The following is a 17,617-nucleotide window of genomic DNA, read 5'->3' on the forward strand; positions in this document are numbered from 1 at the left end:
TCCTATGGACACATTTCATGACTGGGACCACTTACTCAAGGGAATACAACAGGTTACTGTGTATTTAGTTCAGTAAACTGCTGAAATTGTCATTGCAGACTGTGAGAAAGAGCGTGTGTAGAGTTAGCGAATAGTTGGCAAGGGAAACGTTACGGCACATGATGAAAAGTTCCCTCCACATCACCAGTCACAGCAAGCGACTCCACAGCGATAGAAATGGTGAGAGGTAGAAACTTCTTCGCCCATTCGGTTTGACTGATCACTGGTCTTGTGTTGAGATGGCTTGTACGCGCATTGATTTCAGTCTATAGACCACTTTTATTATTTTATCATGGCTAGGTGGGGACCTTTGTTTTCAAAAGCCTCTGAGCAAGTGCAATATATTTCATAGTGCATTACAGGCAAAGGCATACAACAGTTCCTTTGTGGGACCACTGACCTATTCAGTGCTACATTACTACAACTGAGGCCTGATGCTCTTTGCAACAAATAGTTCTGAGCATTATGGCTTGAAACCAAGCACCACCAGTGTCTGCTTGGTGACTTACCCTGGCAAACATAGAGCTATATTATGCTCTGATCAATTTAATAGCCTTCTGAAATAACTGTAATGCTCAGGGCTTATCAGATGACAGACATTAGATACCCTATATTAAATGTAGCTCCGTGTTCTTCACATCTCAAAAAACTGTAAAAAGTATTTATTGTCGTGGCCTTTATAACTGTTATGTACTTCATTTAAATATTAATAAACTTTAGGAACAGCGAATTACTTTTTTAAAGATATGTGGTCACACAGGTTTCCTTTTCTATTTACGGAATCGTGACCGTTTCACTATTATCAGAGCAATTACTAATCTCCTATTATAACAGGAAATGGATGAATGAAATCAAAAAGCTAATATTGCTCTTCTTAAAGAATGCCCCCAAGTGGGTCATTTTGTACTGTTGATATTTCTTAGGCTCAGTTGTTCTTGGAGCCTTATGCAACTGTTATGTGTTTACCTGTCATTCACGTGGTGCATGAGAGCGTGCTGCATGCGTGTGCCAGCAGTGGACTCAATGGCTGACTCACCAGATTGAAGTCATTGAACGACTGAGGCATGAAAAGGAGATTATAACCAGAAGTATCAGTAATTAAAAATGTTTCTTATGAAATTACTAGCATTTACACATACAGAGTCATGTCATTGGCATGCACTGTATCTGAAAGAAAACACTTGGTGGATATCCTTCGAATGTGTATCCAGGTAACATGAACACTCTTCATTTAAGTAACAAGGGCCATGTCACTGCACTTAGGAGTCCTGATATCTTCTCACCGCTGTATCTCCTGGCTGGAGCATTTTTAAACGAAATGCATCACAAATAACGTAACGTAATGACGGAGCGATCCTAGAATCACAAGCTGTAAAGATAAACTTGCATCAGTTGCAGCAGAGGACCTTCTCACAATCACCTTTGGGTACTGACATTGATATTAGAGCCAAGGCAGGTAACAATCTCCTGGTCACAGCACTCCATCATGTGACTGGTGCTGTAAGCCCAGGAATGGGAGCAGTGCAGCACTCAAAAATGATTTGGGGGATATTTGAGTGTCAGGCAGCTTGATTCCATGAATGTGGCTCTAAAAAAAAGGCTAAAGATCAAAATGATTCTTCCATATTTCCTTCTGGAACTTGAAATGCTTGTACTTGTGTGTGTGACTTCAATAAAAGCAGTGTGACAGATTGGAGAGAGGAGTATCAACATCTGTAAGATGTGTGAGGTGATTCATGATTTTAAAAAACACAATTTTTAAAAGATAATGAGTTGTGTGTTTTTAATAGCCCGGAAGAAAGCCAAGCTATACCTGCAGCAGTCACAGTCCATGAGGAAACAGAGAGGTGCCATCAACATCTTCACATAGTTTAATTCTTTGACACTGGTTGGCGAGGCAATATCTTACCAACACATCATTTAGAGCTCTACAGCAGTATGTGAGATTTATTTTTGCATCCGAAATCTTACAATAAATCAGAATTGTATACGATTCATGATCAAACATCATAGTATTTACTATGTCAGCACTGCAGCAGTGACGACAACAACAACAACAACAACAACAACAACAACAACAAAACGACTGAGTTCCATGTACCAATGCTGTATTGGTTCAAATGTGAATGATACCTAACCCAACTCACCACTAAGTGAAGGAAGAGGGAAACTAGTCATACAGCCGGTGACCTGATTCATTAGAACTAATTTAACAAATATGTACATGTTTTGAAGAATCAGACAAAGGTTCATCGTGTTTGATGTATCCGCACATTCCTCTGGCTTCTGCAGGGATGAGTTTGATCTTTCAAGGAGGAAAAGGAAAAGACAGTGGCAAGCACTGCTTTGAAAGAAAGGATTATTTTGTTCTATTATTTTCAAAGCTATAAAGTTGCCATTTTTGTTTTGTTGCAGGCACCTTTTACAGTACATGTATAAAAACCTTTTGCAACGTGTCAGCGTGCACCTCACCAGAATGTGCGTGCATGTTTGTGAAATAATTCGATCCCTGCTGGGAACTACTAAAACATTAGGACAGCTCTGCAGCGCTCGTTAAAGCCGGAGAAGACAAGACGACTTCCGTATGTTGGGAAAGTAGATAAATGCTTTTATACCTGAGCATAACAGAAGAAACAAATACACATCACTCTGAGAATGTGGACCAGATTGGACAGATTTCCTGCTCAGATGTTTATTTAAAAGGTGTCTGGGGATTTTCGGTTATGTCCCACCTACCAGAAAACATTAATACCTTTCTAGGATGTTGGGAACTGTTAAAGTAATCCAATGTCAAGGAAATCAATGATTTTATTTTCGAGCTGTATCATTAAAATAGACGTGTCGAAAACATTACACAATTTATCAGGTCTGAAGATTCGAAAAATTAGAAACAAAATGAAGAATAAGGTAATAAAAATTACAATATCTGACAGAAATGTTCGTTATTTCCTTTACCCGAGCAAGACAAGTTCCAACTGAATCCATAAGGAATTCAAATCAGATATTTGTTAATTATGTATGTATCACTCTGGGGCCATAACAGATATGACTATCTTGGAGGTTAACAGATGGTGTCATAAAATCAAATAGGCATCACTCTTAAAATATCCCCAGACAGTCAGGACATTTATGTCTCCAAAATCGTTTTCACTGCCGCAGAGGAAGAAGGGCAGGCGTCATCTGTGAAGTCAGCCACAAGGGTAAAAACTAGTTAACTTTTTCATTTCTGTCTGCTCATGACATCCATTGAGAAAAGGGTCGTAAGATGTGTGTCAAACTTAACAGTCACATAAAACTCTACAGTAAAATGAGACTGGTGGTACCAGCCTGAAAACTGAAGGACAAAAATAAATTTGGATTCACTGATGAGTCAAATGTTTCTGTAAACTATTGCATAATTTTTGTTGAATCTGTACTGTCTCATTTCTACTTGACAATTGACAAAGAAAACTTGTTTGAGGCCTTGAGGCCGGCTTGTAATGAAAGTGTGAGTCGAGAGAGTAGAGTCCCATAGTGCAAAGACAAATACCACACTAGAAAGTTTTATTCCCAACTTTACTTCTTTTGCATCTACGTAGGTAGTTTGTGTCTGTCCTCCGCCCTTCCTCATCCATATCTGGAGGATATTACATCTTGATCATCATCATAGTAAATCAAATAGATTTGGTTCCCATTACCCTACAAAGTGCTGAGAAGGACAGGAACTTTGTTTGATGTGCCCTTAGGTAGGATGTCTCCCTAAACTCTACTTTGGATGTCAGGCCTTTTAAAAATACTATATTTAAAATGTTCAAATTGACATAGAGTCTCATTTAGCCTCTACCCACTATGAAAGTGAATACAGGGGATCAATTATTGATGAGTCACTCAGAAAGGGAGCTATTTTCACATCAAAACCAGAATCTGTCAGACTGAACAGGCTCATTGATGTCTACTGTATCTCAAACAATCACTTACTGCATCAGTGCTGTGTTAAGTCATTGCAGTTGCAAAGAGAGTTACACTTGTTCCAGACAAGATTTACCGGCCTGAGCTGTTGAGGGGGCATCTACCACCTGTGAGACGCTTAGATCCTTATATATGTTCCGGAAGTCACAATGGCAGATGGACAGATGGATGTGATCCTTTGTGTTGGTGTTAATTGGCTGTTATGATCACAGTGGACACAAGAGGCCAAGGGAGGATGAGCTGGAGATATAAGACTAAAAGTGTGATAACATCTGTGCCAAGGGAGTGGCTTGTTTGACACCTTTTAATTATCTTGGTTTTGATTTGAGTATGAACCAAACGAAATATTATGAGGTGACAATCAAGGTCACCAATATCTTTTTCCCTTTCCAGTAAGCAAGGCGATAAAGCCAAAATGTATATCAAGGAAACAAAAATTATATCAGCCTGTATCGATAATGATCACAAGGGTCTCATCATTATTCCCTATATATCTATATATAGATATATATCTATATATCTATATATATATCCTTGCTTTTTTTTTTCCTGTGGTGTTTGGGCAATGGTATATATCTTTAACCAAAAGCGGGAATAAGGGAATCCGACTTCTTTAAAGATCTTTGCTCAGTTATACACAGGTAGCACTCCCGCTGTACTTCAGTCAGTGCTGGAGTATCACAACGGGCATTAAGGCAGTCAGTGAGTAGGACGACGACCTCTACATTAACAAGCATAGTACCTCCAAAGCTCATAAAAAGCCCATGACTGATGTCCCAGCAGACCTGGGTGCTCAGCTACGAGCATTTAACTGGGAAAAGCTGGTGAGACTGATTCCAACTCAGACACCCCGTGTGGCAGAGAAGATCATCCTAACAACCCACACCTCGAGTATCCACACACAGGGACAAACTCTGGTGTCAGCAAATGTCTCCCTCCTCCACAGAAAGACCCTACAAGAAAGAAGCCCCTGAGAAAATGTCTCGCTTATAGCGTCAAGATTTCACATAGTATAAAGAAAGGTGGCCAGTTAAATTTTGCTTAAATATGTCTCAGGGATCGGAGAGCTAGCAGATCTAATATGGAAGTCACTGTTGGGATTTGACAGAGTCATAGCATAATGCCAAGGACTAAACCTAGGGAACTCAAAAGGTTGGGCCCATGGATGTGTGCTCTGCTGCCCAAAACCACTAAAACCTCTTTCCTTTTTCATACTGGAAAGTCTATTGATGTAGTAGCAGTTGAAATGGATCCCAGAAAGTGAGCTTTAACCCGATTCCTTTCAGCTTTAGTGTATAAGTAAAGTAAGCCTTCTCATGTATGCATGCATGATAGAAAATAGATGAGGTTCTGCTTTCGTGGTTGTAAACAGTAAATAGAGATGTGTTTTGCCTATTGACACATACAACTCCCTGATATGTTTTATATGGATCTTTAAACAGTTTTCACATGTGAAATAGAGAGAGCTGAGAATTAAAAAGGAAAAACAAAGCCATACTAAAAAGATCCAAGGACTGTAACCTTCTTCAATTTGGTGTTTCACTTCATGTCAGTGGCGTAAGAAATGTGTGATAAGTAAATCTGAAAATTAATAAGCGTGTTTCAAAATGATAAAAATTAAAAGGGGGGAAAATGAAGCAGAAGATAACCAAAAAAAAATGGTTTGGGAAATTCTGACAGAGAGGGAAGTGGAAAACACGGTTGATGAGGAGAAAAGAGTGGAAACAGAGGATGCAGCGGACGCTCCAGGCAATGCCATCTGTGGGCAGATCTGCAAAGGCTGCATGCCACACACCTGTGTGGGACTGCCTGGGAGATAAGGCCCTCAGCACAATGGCCCTGTGGCCACCTGTGCTGCCAAACAGGTGCACAGCGAAGCCAATTAAACTATTAGACAAACACAGGCTTCTGGGAGCAAATTAGCCGTCTGCCCAAACACCACAGGAAAACAAAAAGCAATGGTAAGCACTGTGAAGAGCAACAACACTTTCCTGGTGAGACTTTCATGTCAGTGTGCAGAGCTGCGTTTAATGCCTCTAGAAGCTGGTTTTCAATCAGTTGTTTAAACAATGATCACAATATTTATTTTATATAAATACCGTATAATTTATTTTACAGCTACAACCTTGTATGAGGATCAGGGCTAAAATTGTAATTGTCAAATTATCAATCCAGATACATTTAATATAGAAGTTAATAGAAAGAGGTTGGGCTAGATGTGAGAAGACCGACTCCAACCATTTATTCAAGGTTGCTAATCATGTAAGATATTAATTTAGCATTAACAGGCCCACTTGTATCATATCAATAATCAATAATCCAGGCAGAACATGTGAATAATTCTGATAATATAATTCTAATAAACTAATTAAAAAAGTAATGGATCTGTTCTTGTTTGCTGAAAAAATACAAAATGTGATATTTCTGTAAATTACTGGGGGGTTTTTTGTCAGCCCATCTGCATGGTGTCTCCCTCAGGTAAAATATGTAGATTTAATAGTGTGATGAAATAATGTATGCCTCAGTTTTCTCCAATATAAACATTCAGAGGGAATTTGTTTGGCCTAAAAATAGAGTAGACAAGTGCAAAGGAGCTAATTGAGTGGACATTTGAAAAATATATATTTAGCCTCCCACAGAGACAGGATTCATCTGTTATGATAAAATTCATAACATCAAGATATTTTAATCCTAAGCAAAATGGAGCTTCAAGGCAGAAGTGAATTAACCAGAATTTAAGGCAATTTACGAGGGATTCTTCCAACATTAAGTGCCTGATTAAGATGTTAAAATTATAATCTTGCTTTATCCAAAATATTTGAACACAGGTTAGACTATTTTTGACAACATTTGCTGGCCTTCAGCTCTAGGCTATACCCTGACATTTCCTGCCAGAATGGGAGGTTGCATCTGCAGTTAAAAATATGTGATGCTATTTTAACTGTGAGGTAAATTATCATTGTGAAATAAATGGTAGAATATTATCCACAAATTAGTAGATGTAACATTTGTACAGGCGTATTACTAGACAGCTCTTACCAAGAATTATTTCCTCATTTTATTTGGTAAAATTTATAGTAAATTTCCCCAAATACTAATATTTAAAAACAAGCCAGCTAATCCTTATCCAAAGGTGTGAGTTAAAACAAGCATGAATGCCGTGCTCCGCCATCTACTTCGTGGTTTATTTTCAGTATAAGATAACGTACCATACAAAGGTTACATTAACATAGTGGAGTCAGAAGTGTAGCAAACCAAATGTGGATTTCCTGTGTTGTGATCCATGATAATTAAGTGCATTCATATTAATTAGGAGTAACCTTATCCTTGCTTCGAGAAAATAGCCAGTGCCTTTCCCCAGGAGAGGCATAATGAGGGGTGTAAGGACGAGCAAGGGACGAATGGTAGTCAACACTTCCCAGAGTCACACACACCCGAAAGCGACTTTCTCCCTGGATGGATCTGGCAAACTGTGGGAGGTGACTCCTCCATAAAGCAGCGGTCCCTTACATGCTGGTCAAAGGTTCAGCCATTTGAAAATACCCACAGGGCAAGCCTGGCCTGGCCTGGCCTTAAATCCCCTTGGCACCAGTTGGCCTTTCCGAGTGAAAAAGCTGACTTGACTTCCCACAGCTTGCTGGAGACTGGAGAGACCGACTTCACAGCTCTACAATCACTCCAGGGATAATTACTTAGCTACTCAGATATTAATTTTATTATATAGCATATTACATGTAAAATGTGGCTTTTCGTTAAGCTTAGTACATTATAAATCTATCAATGGTTCCTGTAAGTGTATATAACTTACTCTTACTCCCTTGATAGCCAACTAAATATCTATTACAAACCAGCATGTCATGTGAATCATAATGGTTCCATAACCACTCCCTCAGTTTGAAAGGAGTGTTGCTTATATACATTTCTAAATAAACTCACTGAGCAATTTATTAGAAGCCACATGAAATAAAATACAAACAGCTTTGATTATTTTAGTTGTAGACATTTCTTTAAATGCTGGTCCATGTTGACATAACTGTATCACATAATATCTGCTGATCTGCTGTTTCCTCCTCTATCACAAAAATAGATGTTCAACACACACACACACACACACACACACACACACACACACACACACACACACACACACACACACACACACACACACACACCTATATACTTGAGGGCAACCCCCCACAATATTGGTTCTCGTGACATCCCTGCTCCTAAGGGGGATCTGCATGGTTTTGTTATTAAAATTCTGATGTCTGATTGCATAATTCGATGTAAAAGCAGATGTACACGTGTTCCTGATAAAAAGCTTGTTGAATATATGTATGGATGTTTGACTCTGCAGGAGTTTAGCAACACAAAACAATTAGTTTCTCTTTTTTTCCTCTTTTGTTACTAATTGCTTTACAGGGACGCCAGCATAATGCTGGTGGTACCACACAGATAACATAAAAGCTCCTCTGGGGCAGCGCTGGCAGGTCCTTTCTCTGTACCCGGGTCAACATAAAAACTATTTCACTTATCCAATGACCATTTAATATGCACCATTCATTGATTCACATTAAGAAACATCTCCTCAACAGAGAGCCGGTAAATAATTTAGAGGATCTGCTGTCACTGAGGGTTCCGTTGCACTCGTGGGACCAAATTAAAATTGAAGATCTCTTGTACAGGAGAGAGTGAGGCCCCGCCTGGTAATGAAAGGCCCATGGGCCAATCAAAGCTCAGCAGGACAGAGCTGAGAAATACATCTGAAATTGTGTTTTCATATGGGTTCATGACAGATCTAAGAGAAGCAGGTACTGGCACATTTTTCAGCACCATGACACTTCATATCAGATTTTATATTTATGAACAAAAATTGTGGGATTAAAAGTGAGTGCTCTTTTGATTTTGACCTGTGGTGTTTGCATATAATCAAGTACAGCGTATTAAAAAAAGTTTGAGTTACCTGACAGGGTTACTGGTGAGAGACACTCTGAGGGACTCCAGGCAATTGAGCAGCTTTTCTTCTGTGATGCCAGAACGCAGCTCGTGGACATATTCTTGCGATGAAAGTGTACACTCATGCTTACTGTTCCTTAGTCCACCCTGGAAATAGGAAACAACAGGACAGAAGTTAGATAAATATCATCACTGTGACTTCAACACCTGTGTTAATGTGTAAAAATGTATTCAATCAAATCCCTTCATTTTATTTTTTTATTTATTTGGTTTATCCTCTTATCAAGCACCTTGTGTTATTATTACTATTATTATAGTTTTGTGAACAATGATGAAACATTGATTTGTATCGATATGGCTCGAAATACACGACTTGTTCCACGGAAATGAGAAAACAAACATCCTATTACACAGGAAGAGGATTATGCATTGCTCGGTCACTATCTCTTTTCAGTAGAAACAGTTGTTTGATCAATAACAAGCAGCATGTGTTTTTGGATTCACACGAAAGGTGCCAGTGATAAAAAGCTGGCCAAAACTTCTCTTTTTCTCAATCAGCCAAGACTGTAATGATGGACTACTCGCTGAAAACCCCAAACACTAAGCTCTTCATGGTATCTGCAGCAGATCCTGCTTGAGGTAAATTGATTCTTGTGTATAATCTCCACAGAGGGCGCTGGGGACATGTCGCTACACTGACATTTAAACAATGACACCATTCATTGGCAGCAATAGCAGGGAAACACGATCACACACTCACGTTCCAAGATCACATTGACATCAACATTGTATATTACATAGAGCTTTGGATAGTGTAGTCTGTCTTAGCAACAACCATCAACATAAATACCAATGAAAGAGATTTTAATATAAAATGATGAACATTATCTTTACTCCCACTGAACCTGTGTAGAAATCTTTAGGTTCTGTTGTAAAAATGAGCTTCATTTCAGGTCAAAATAAGGAAACATGCTGCAGAAACAGCAAAACAACCGCCTGAACCAGAGAGTTGGGCAGATTCCTCCTCCGTGTGTTCATCCCTGGACGGCTGGATCCCCACAAAGTGAGCCGAGCTAATGGGCAGTTTGGGAAGTAATAAGCTAACTCATTTATCTGGTTAATAGAAGCCTGCTGCTCCCCTGCAATGTGTGGTCTTCTCTTTATGAGAGGAACAGTTTGTAAGCTACACCAAAAAATTGTAAACAAGAGTCCACTAATGTCATTCCACAAGTAAGAGTTTTTTATTTTCCCCCCGGAAAGGGTAAACATAAAGGAACCATATGCTCTGTCATGTTTCATCTGTATTCTACCAGCACTTTTAAAAAAAGAGTTTGAGTTTAACATAATTGTCTTGTTTTCCAGACTATAGATTGATTTTGTAGTAAATCTGTTTTCTGTGCTTATGTCTATTCTGTCTTTCTCTGCATGATCTATACAAACACTTGTGCTATTCATCTTTTTTCTCAAGCTGCACAGGGTGAATGTGGGGGAGTGACTGTCTTCACTTTTATCTTACTGAACCTACTTATTAGACAATAGGGAGAGGTGACAAGCCTCATTATCATCTAGATGTTTCAACTAGTACCTGCCACAGAACTCTTTGTTGTACATTTCTGCTGTAATACATGCTTCTGTGGTGTAGGCTATGAACGGCTAGACTCAAAAATAATGAATGATATTGGTAGAACCAGATATGTGGTATGAGACGGAGAAAAAAAAAGAATGATCCCAGACCGGTAACAAAACCACAAGAAGGAATGTGGGGGCTTTGACTTCATACAAGCTTTACTACAAGGTTAACCACAGACAGTGATGTAAAACTGGTATAAAAGTGACAATAACGTTATTTTAAATCCTTAAAAATCATGTTTTAAAAAACATGTTTAGGACTTTTTTTATCTGTAATATTCTGTGACTGTATTTATGAATTGAATTAAAAAAAATTTCAACCACATTTTATTTCTTTTGACTTTGATATGTAAAGCCACTATTTTTCTTCCTTATCAACTTTGATATTTACTTGCAATTGTTACTCCAGAAAAAGCCAAAAAAGGTTTGTGTGAAAAAATTCTTAATTAATGTCATGATCAACACAAATTATTATATGCCTCACCAGTTGGCTGGGTCCTTTTTTAGAGCACCATTTTAGACATCTGGCCATGCAAGGAAAATGTATGGTAACAAAGTAAGTATATGGGACTTATCTCAGAGGTACCAAATAAATTGTATTCCCATTTATTAGAGACTTGCCAATATCATTCAGCTTGAAGATGAACTTGCGAGGCTGAAACAATCACTCTATTCTCACAAGCAGGAACAAATACAAAGATACTATGGTCAACAACTAAACAATATTTATCCTGTAAAATAAACAACAATATGACATGTAGTAAACACATACGTGACAAACTGTATCTAGAATACAAAGCTTCAGATCAGAATGAAGAAATATTTACTACCAGGCTGCTGATTTCAAACTACATGGAAAGCGGTAGACAACATAATGCCTACTTAGCCATTTAATCTGAATATGTGAGGTTTTTATGTTCCTCTGTAACAAGCTAAAAAAAAAGAAAATGTTTTGCTGTGATATCAATATAAAAACAGTGTGAGGTGCACTGCACAAGATGTTGCAGATCCCAAGTCTAGAATCTACCTGAGTGGTGTCTGGACTATTAGGCAGCTACACAGATGTCCTCCTCTGGCAAACTGCATAAAAGTGCTCATTAATTCATAACAATTTTAGTAGAATGGGCCTGTAGATCCTCCAGGGGGATCCTTCCCTGTTGAGAGGAAGGCAGAAACTACAGTTTTCATTATCCAATAGGGCTGCTACTCCCTGGACAGGGACCAACCGAAAGGCCTGGGACCAGAACCATTTAAACAGCTAATTGGAACAGTGCATCACACATGTCTGATCCAATCATGCCAGGAAATGCAGGAGGAACATTAAGTCCACGTCGGTGTTCCTCGTCCTCCAAAAGGTGAGAGGAAAATGATTAACAGCGAGTGGCATTTGTATTCTCAGGTCGTGCGTTGTTGAGGCAGCAGTGTAATATACTGTCGGCCTGCTGAAAATATGTGTGATTGTCCCACCATCACAGCAGTCAAATCAACAACTCTTCAACAAAGTTTTCACTGAAGAGAAGGCTGGGGCTCTCAAAACACGATGCTGTCTGCTGATCTGTTTTGATGAAAAACAGAAGCTAAAGCAGGCACGTCGGGCAGACACCGAAGAGGCAATATGCCAGCACGCTGCTAAATAAAGCTTTAAAGATAACGGCAGGTGAAATGTATAAAATCCACAAGGGGTGGGTTTCATGCAAGTCTGAAGATCAATCACCTGGCATTTGGCCGAGGATTGAATTTGGTGGAGTCAGAGCTTAATAAATAGAGCTGGTTTGACAAGAACAGCTTTCTAGCATCAGTAAACACACCAGATCAAAATGTACTAAAGCTGATAAAACTTGAGCACTTGGCAGTAAAAAATACGCGCTGCATAATCAAGAAGTGAATGACATAACTGTTGACCCAATCATTGCAAGAGAAAACTGCATAGTCTGAGAAAAGGCACTTTGGATATGGCTGATTAGGCAACTACGTTTTCAGAACATTAATTCCTCAGTAATACATAGGCCAGTGAAAGGAAAAACATCACCCACTTTTTATTTATCTCCCTACCTCTCAGCAGTTCCCAGCAGGCGAACCACTATGTCCAGAAAAGCTGGAGCTCTGGTTTCACAGCGTGTACTGACCTCTGGAAACCAAAGACACTGACCATAAACTGCTTTTTCATGACCCTAGACCAAATCAATGGAAATCCTTTGGGATAATATCAACATTACACCACCACACTGGCGGCGGAGAAACAATCTGAGGAGAGGGTGGGGGGGCATTACCTGCTGGCTACTGGGTAATCGAGATTTCCTCACCAGACTGACAAAAACGGTCAACAGACAAAAGTGGTCAAAAAGAGACCCTAGAGGAAGGGAGCAAGGGAAGATAGAGGGACGGGGGAGAGATGTTGTGTGGGTCGTACGTGAGGAAGTAGCAACATATAAATTGAAAGAGGTAGAGGGAGTGGGAGGGATTTAAAAAGTAAAGGGTAAATACAAAGAGAAAGAAACAGAGCAAGGGAGAAAAGGCAGGGGAGAGAGATGGAGCATCATGTGAAACTGCAACCTCAACAGTAGAGGACGGGCACAGCCTTTTGACCACAGCCTAGAGCCTCATCTCCTGCCGCTTATTGAATCCCCTATTTGTCGATAACAGTATTTCCTGCCAAAGAAAATAGTGCTGGGAGCAATTACTTCAGCAAGCCTGTCAATTTCATTTTGGGGGGTTAGGGTAGCATTGAGGCTCATTCCCTTCTCTTCCATCACCTCTGCCTCCCTTTCTCTATCCCATGGGGAGTGACAGAGTGTCGTGCCTTCTATGGAGGGCAGGGCAGAAAGACAATGCCAAGGAGGCTGCACTGCCACATGTCATCTTCACCTGTAATGAGCCCATAACAACCTGGCAGCTTCCTCAGTGCCCAGTGCTCGGCACACTCACTGATAGATACATTATTCAGCTTCATTGTCAGCTTACTGGAAAAACCACATGGCGACAGCGTGTCTGGCCTGGAAGCTATCTGGGAGAGGGCTGACTGCATTCAGCCTCGCTACCTCCCTCTCTCAGAGACATTCACAAATATACAACCCTCTAAATGTTTTCCTAACTCGTATCCGTTGCAGTGCTGCGTGACGACGAGTTACCATTAGCAAGTGATGCAAGAACAGAAGAAGAAAAGGTCTGTGCTCAAGTCTTTGTAATTCATCACAGCCTGTTACAATGATTTACTTAGATGGCGAGCAGGAAAGTCAACCAAGGCTTTGTGTCTGACTGTGACATTACTCATCACAGCACTTCATGGTCTATTTAAATAAGGGCACTGTTGATTCTTGAACCTAATTTATAAAAGAAGCAAGAATGCAACAACCAAAATAGTCCTTACAAATCCATTTAACTACTAAGGGCGCTGATCCCGTTGATTTAGGAAGCGCACTTAAGAGTTTTGTTTGACATTTGTACGACATGTCGTTTTCGCCTACATCTACCTATACTTGACATTCATTGGTTTGTAGATGGGCAAGCGTCTGATGTTGGAGTGTTGTCTATTCGGTGGGAGTAAGGGGGGGGGCAGTGGAGTCCATCAAAAAGCGCACCTCTAACTTGGTACAGTACTAATGCAATTGGTGCACTACCAGATGCTACCAAATAAACTACAATTCATTAATAATACGATGAAGGTATACTATCACAGACATATTTTCTTGTTGAAATCGTTACCAATAATATAAAACCAGAGAGGACAGGAGCTTCTCCAAGCTGAAGTTCATCAAGTTCTACCTTTACTTCAGCAGCTACAACTCCATCCTAGGGGAAACACTAATATTAATACCAGCATCACCAACTTCAGGGGCAGTACTCAACAGTAGTCAAAAGTTCAAATTCGCTGAATGAACATTTCTCATCATTCAAACATTGTGTTTGAAAAGAAGCTATCCTACAAGTTTAATTCTGTAATTCTGCTTCTCTTCCACTTCTTTTTATTATTTTATAGTTTGGTGTCAACATCCTGCAGTTGGTTCAAATTGCAACAGAACCACGGTCCAGACTAAGAACACCTCTATTGGTCAGAATAAATGTTGGTCTGTTGATCCAGTCCATGGTCTGACGCATCTTTCTCGCCTATTATTTTGATTTGGATTAAACTAATTAGTCAAAAGGTACAGAACAAACAAGGTAGGTGTTAAAGCCTCGTGAGTTGTCTCGTTACTTGGACAAAAGGTGATTAGGTCCAAAAACAACTTGTTTTGATTAACAGTTTTATTTTGAAGCCATTCAAGGTGACAAACAATATCTTAGACTTTACAGCAACATATTTCAAGCTGGACAAAAATATCTGTACGTGGGGGAGAGTGATAAGAACACATTTCCAACTCCCCATAGGGTGATTGTGTCAACAACACTGTTGTTGAGAAGTAATGAAAGAAAAAATATTCTCACCTCAAACAACCACACATCCCGAAAAAAGTAATGGAGACAAAGTTGTGGAATAATGAGAAATTTAATTAGTTCTTTGTGTGTAATTAATGAAAATTACTAGAGCACCCTGCTCTCTTGTAAAAAAAATAATACAGATACAATCTAAGCAATTAGTGCATATCATGCTGCAAGATAGCCACATTATAACTTAATTTCCTGCTCATTAGGGGTTGGTAGATTAGTTGAGAGCAAAGATATCACAAGAACGGGTAAAAGACATTCTGCAGACATGCACAGCCAATCACCACGTCTCGCTCTTTGTCTTACATCACAAATATGACCTGAAAAAACAACACTGTCAATGCAACTTCACAAGGAAACAAGGATTGTTCACAAATAGAAAACCCACAAATATGAGAGATGTTATAGAAATGAACAATCTTACATTCACCACAATCTTAAGTTTGGCATGAATCTGTGGCAGCTGTGGTAAAGGTCAACTGCAACACGGATCAGTTGAGATGCTGGTTGGCTGGACAATGAGTTTTCCCTAGCCCTACTTAAAGGACAGAGTCCTGCTGCTGGCAGATAAGACATTTCATCTAGCCACCAGGGCACAGGGCTCCCAGCTCGGTGGGGGATTTCCCACAAGACCATGTGGCCAAGCATTTCATCCCTTTCTCTCCTCCATCTCCAATTCACTGTCTTTACTTCCTCCTGTTTTTCCCCATCCGTCTGTCTCTGTCTTTCACTCACTCCACACTGTTGAGGTGTTTTTGAACCCTGGATGACAGCCACAAGAAATATGTGAGCGTGTCTGTATGCACCGGGGGCTTTTTTTCTTCTACTTCTATTTATTCTCTCCCTCTATCTTCTATGGTCATGGTCACGAAACAATGGACGGACAGTTTTATCACATCTCACCAACTATAACTTGCTGATAACACAGACACAATTAGGGCCTTCTACGTTTAATTAGGTCTACATCATTCTCTCAATAATCAGTGCAGTGGCATTACATCTTGTGACCAGACAAGACAAGGTTGCCGCAACAGAGCAGATGACTGAGAACAGTTGGGGATTTGGCTGGAAAAAGCTTAAAAATAGCACTGCAGGTTTCATTTTATAAGAAGCACTGGGCAGTGGACAATGTATCATTTTGTTTGTGTGTGTGTTGATCCCCAAGGTCTGGAGGAAGAGCACCCAGTGACAACTGAAACTATAAGACCCGGATATTAAATGATTTGATTCCCCTTTTATTTCAACACAAAAATGCCCACAATAGTTTGTAACAGTTATTAAATTACGAGCAGCGGTTTGCTGCTTCTAGATTTGTTTGTGGTGGGTGTGTGTGTATACATAAATGCAATGAAAGGTCAGTTATAGAGAAATATGGGGCAGCTCAGCCATGAGGATTGAATAGACATGGAATTTATTTATTCAGAACTAGGATTTATCTAGGAATATGTTTTTATTAAAGAAAGGCCATGTTCTTCTAAATGGATTTTAAACTTTCAAACTAAACAGAAAAAAAAACAAGCCCCACGTTTTGTATAGAATTTTCTTATCAAGCAGTTATAAATAAAGCATGCTTCGGTGTTTGCAGAAAATCTCTTACATGACTTTAGAAATCAACACATTCAGTGGTAAACAAAATGCGTTATTTCAGCCTCATCAGCAACAACTAAATGTGTAAAGTGTGTTTTATTTTTCTCACAGGCTGCATCACAAATAAAAATGTGAATCAGTATGTCCTTAAGAATTGTATGTTTTTCATAGTGTATGAGAACAATTTAAATTGTGATTTATATAAAGATCGTACAAGAAAAGAAATGCCATTGTGTTATATGGCAAATGCTTGGCAAGCTTTGAGGTAACACTCCTGATGAAAAATGTTTCTCTTCATCCTGAAGCCATTATCTGCAAGCTTTTGTCCCAAAGTCAAAGTAGAAGTCAGTTCGAGGTTAACCTGTTTGTGATGCTTCCTCCTTGACCTTTACCAGACCAACAACATGGATGATTGTGTTTACCTCACACCCTTTCCTTTCATTTTCACACGTTTAACTTTAGCCCTGACCAATGCTAGATAGTTCAAGCTCCAGAAAAAAAAAAAACACCAAGCACGTCCGTCCTCCTGACTATGCCTCAAATGTGGGCGAGGGGACAGCAGACCAACAGGCAATGTCAGCAAACTCCCTTGGCTTGAATCCAACTGAATGATTGCCTGCAATATGGCATCATCAGTGTTTCAACGAGCAACTGAAAAATGTCCACAATGACACACAATTCAGTCAAGGAGATATGGATTCATTATCATCACATAAACTTTAAGGGAAAGGAGACACCGTCAGTAAAGCAAGGTTGAATCAAAAACAAAGTGTATTTGCCGGCTAAATGATGGTGAAACCACTAAACACAATGAACCATTGCAAAACTTTTCAAATTCAAAAAAATAAATGAAAAAAATTGAACCTAACCTGTTAACAAACAACTTCAGGCAGTTTACTGATAATTCAATAATTAAAATAGGGACAAGGGAGAAAGAGATGGACAGTAACAAGCACAGCAATTAAATACATGAATAAAATCTATGAGCTACAATTAAATATATATGTTTGAGTAGAACAAACAAGACTTTTTGTTA

General features: G+C 39.4%; 1 protein-coding gene across 7 annotated transcripts in view; it reads right to left on the reverse strand.

Moving 5' to 3' along the window:
* Positions 1-17,617, reverse strand: part of diaph2 (diaphanous-related formin 2) — a 337,820-nt gene that overhangs the window by 236,074 nt on the left and 84,129 nt on the right. For all 7 annotated transcript variants that reach the window (XM_034597177.1, XM_034597173.1, XM_034597175.1 and 4 more), the window contains exon 7: positions 8,951-9,090. In XM_034597177.1, the coding sequence (XP_034453068.1) occupies positions 8,951-9,090 (140 nt within the window). The remainder of the gene's footprint in view (positions 1-8,950; positions 9,091-17,617) is intronic.

The sequence above is a fragment of the Hippoglossus hippoglossus genome, chromosome 10, assembly GCF_009819705.1.
Source record: "Hippoglossus hippoglossus isolate fHipHip1 chromosome 10, fHipHip1.pri, whole genome shotgun sequence".
NCBI classification, from domain to species: Eukaryota; Metazoa; Chordata; class Actinopteri; order Pleuronectiformes; family Pleuronectidae; genus Hippoglossus; species Hippoglossus hippoglossus.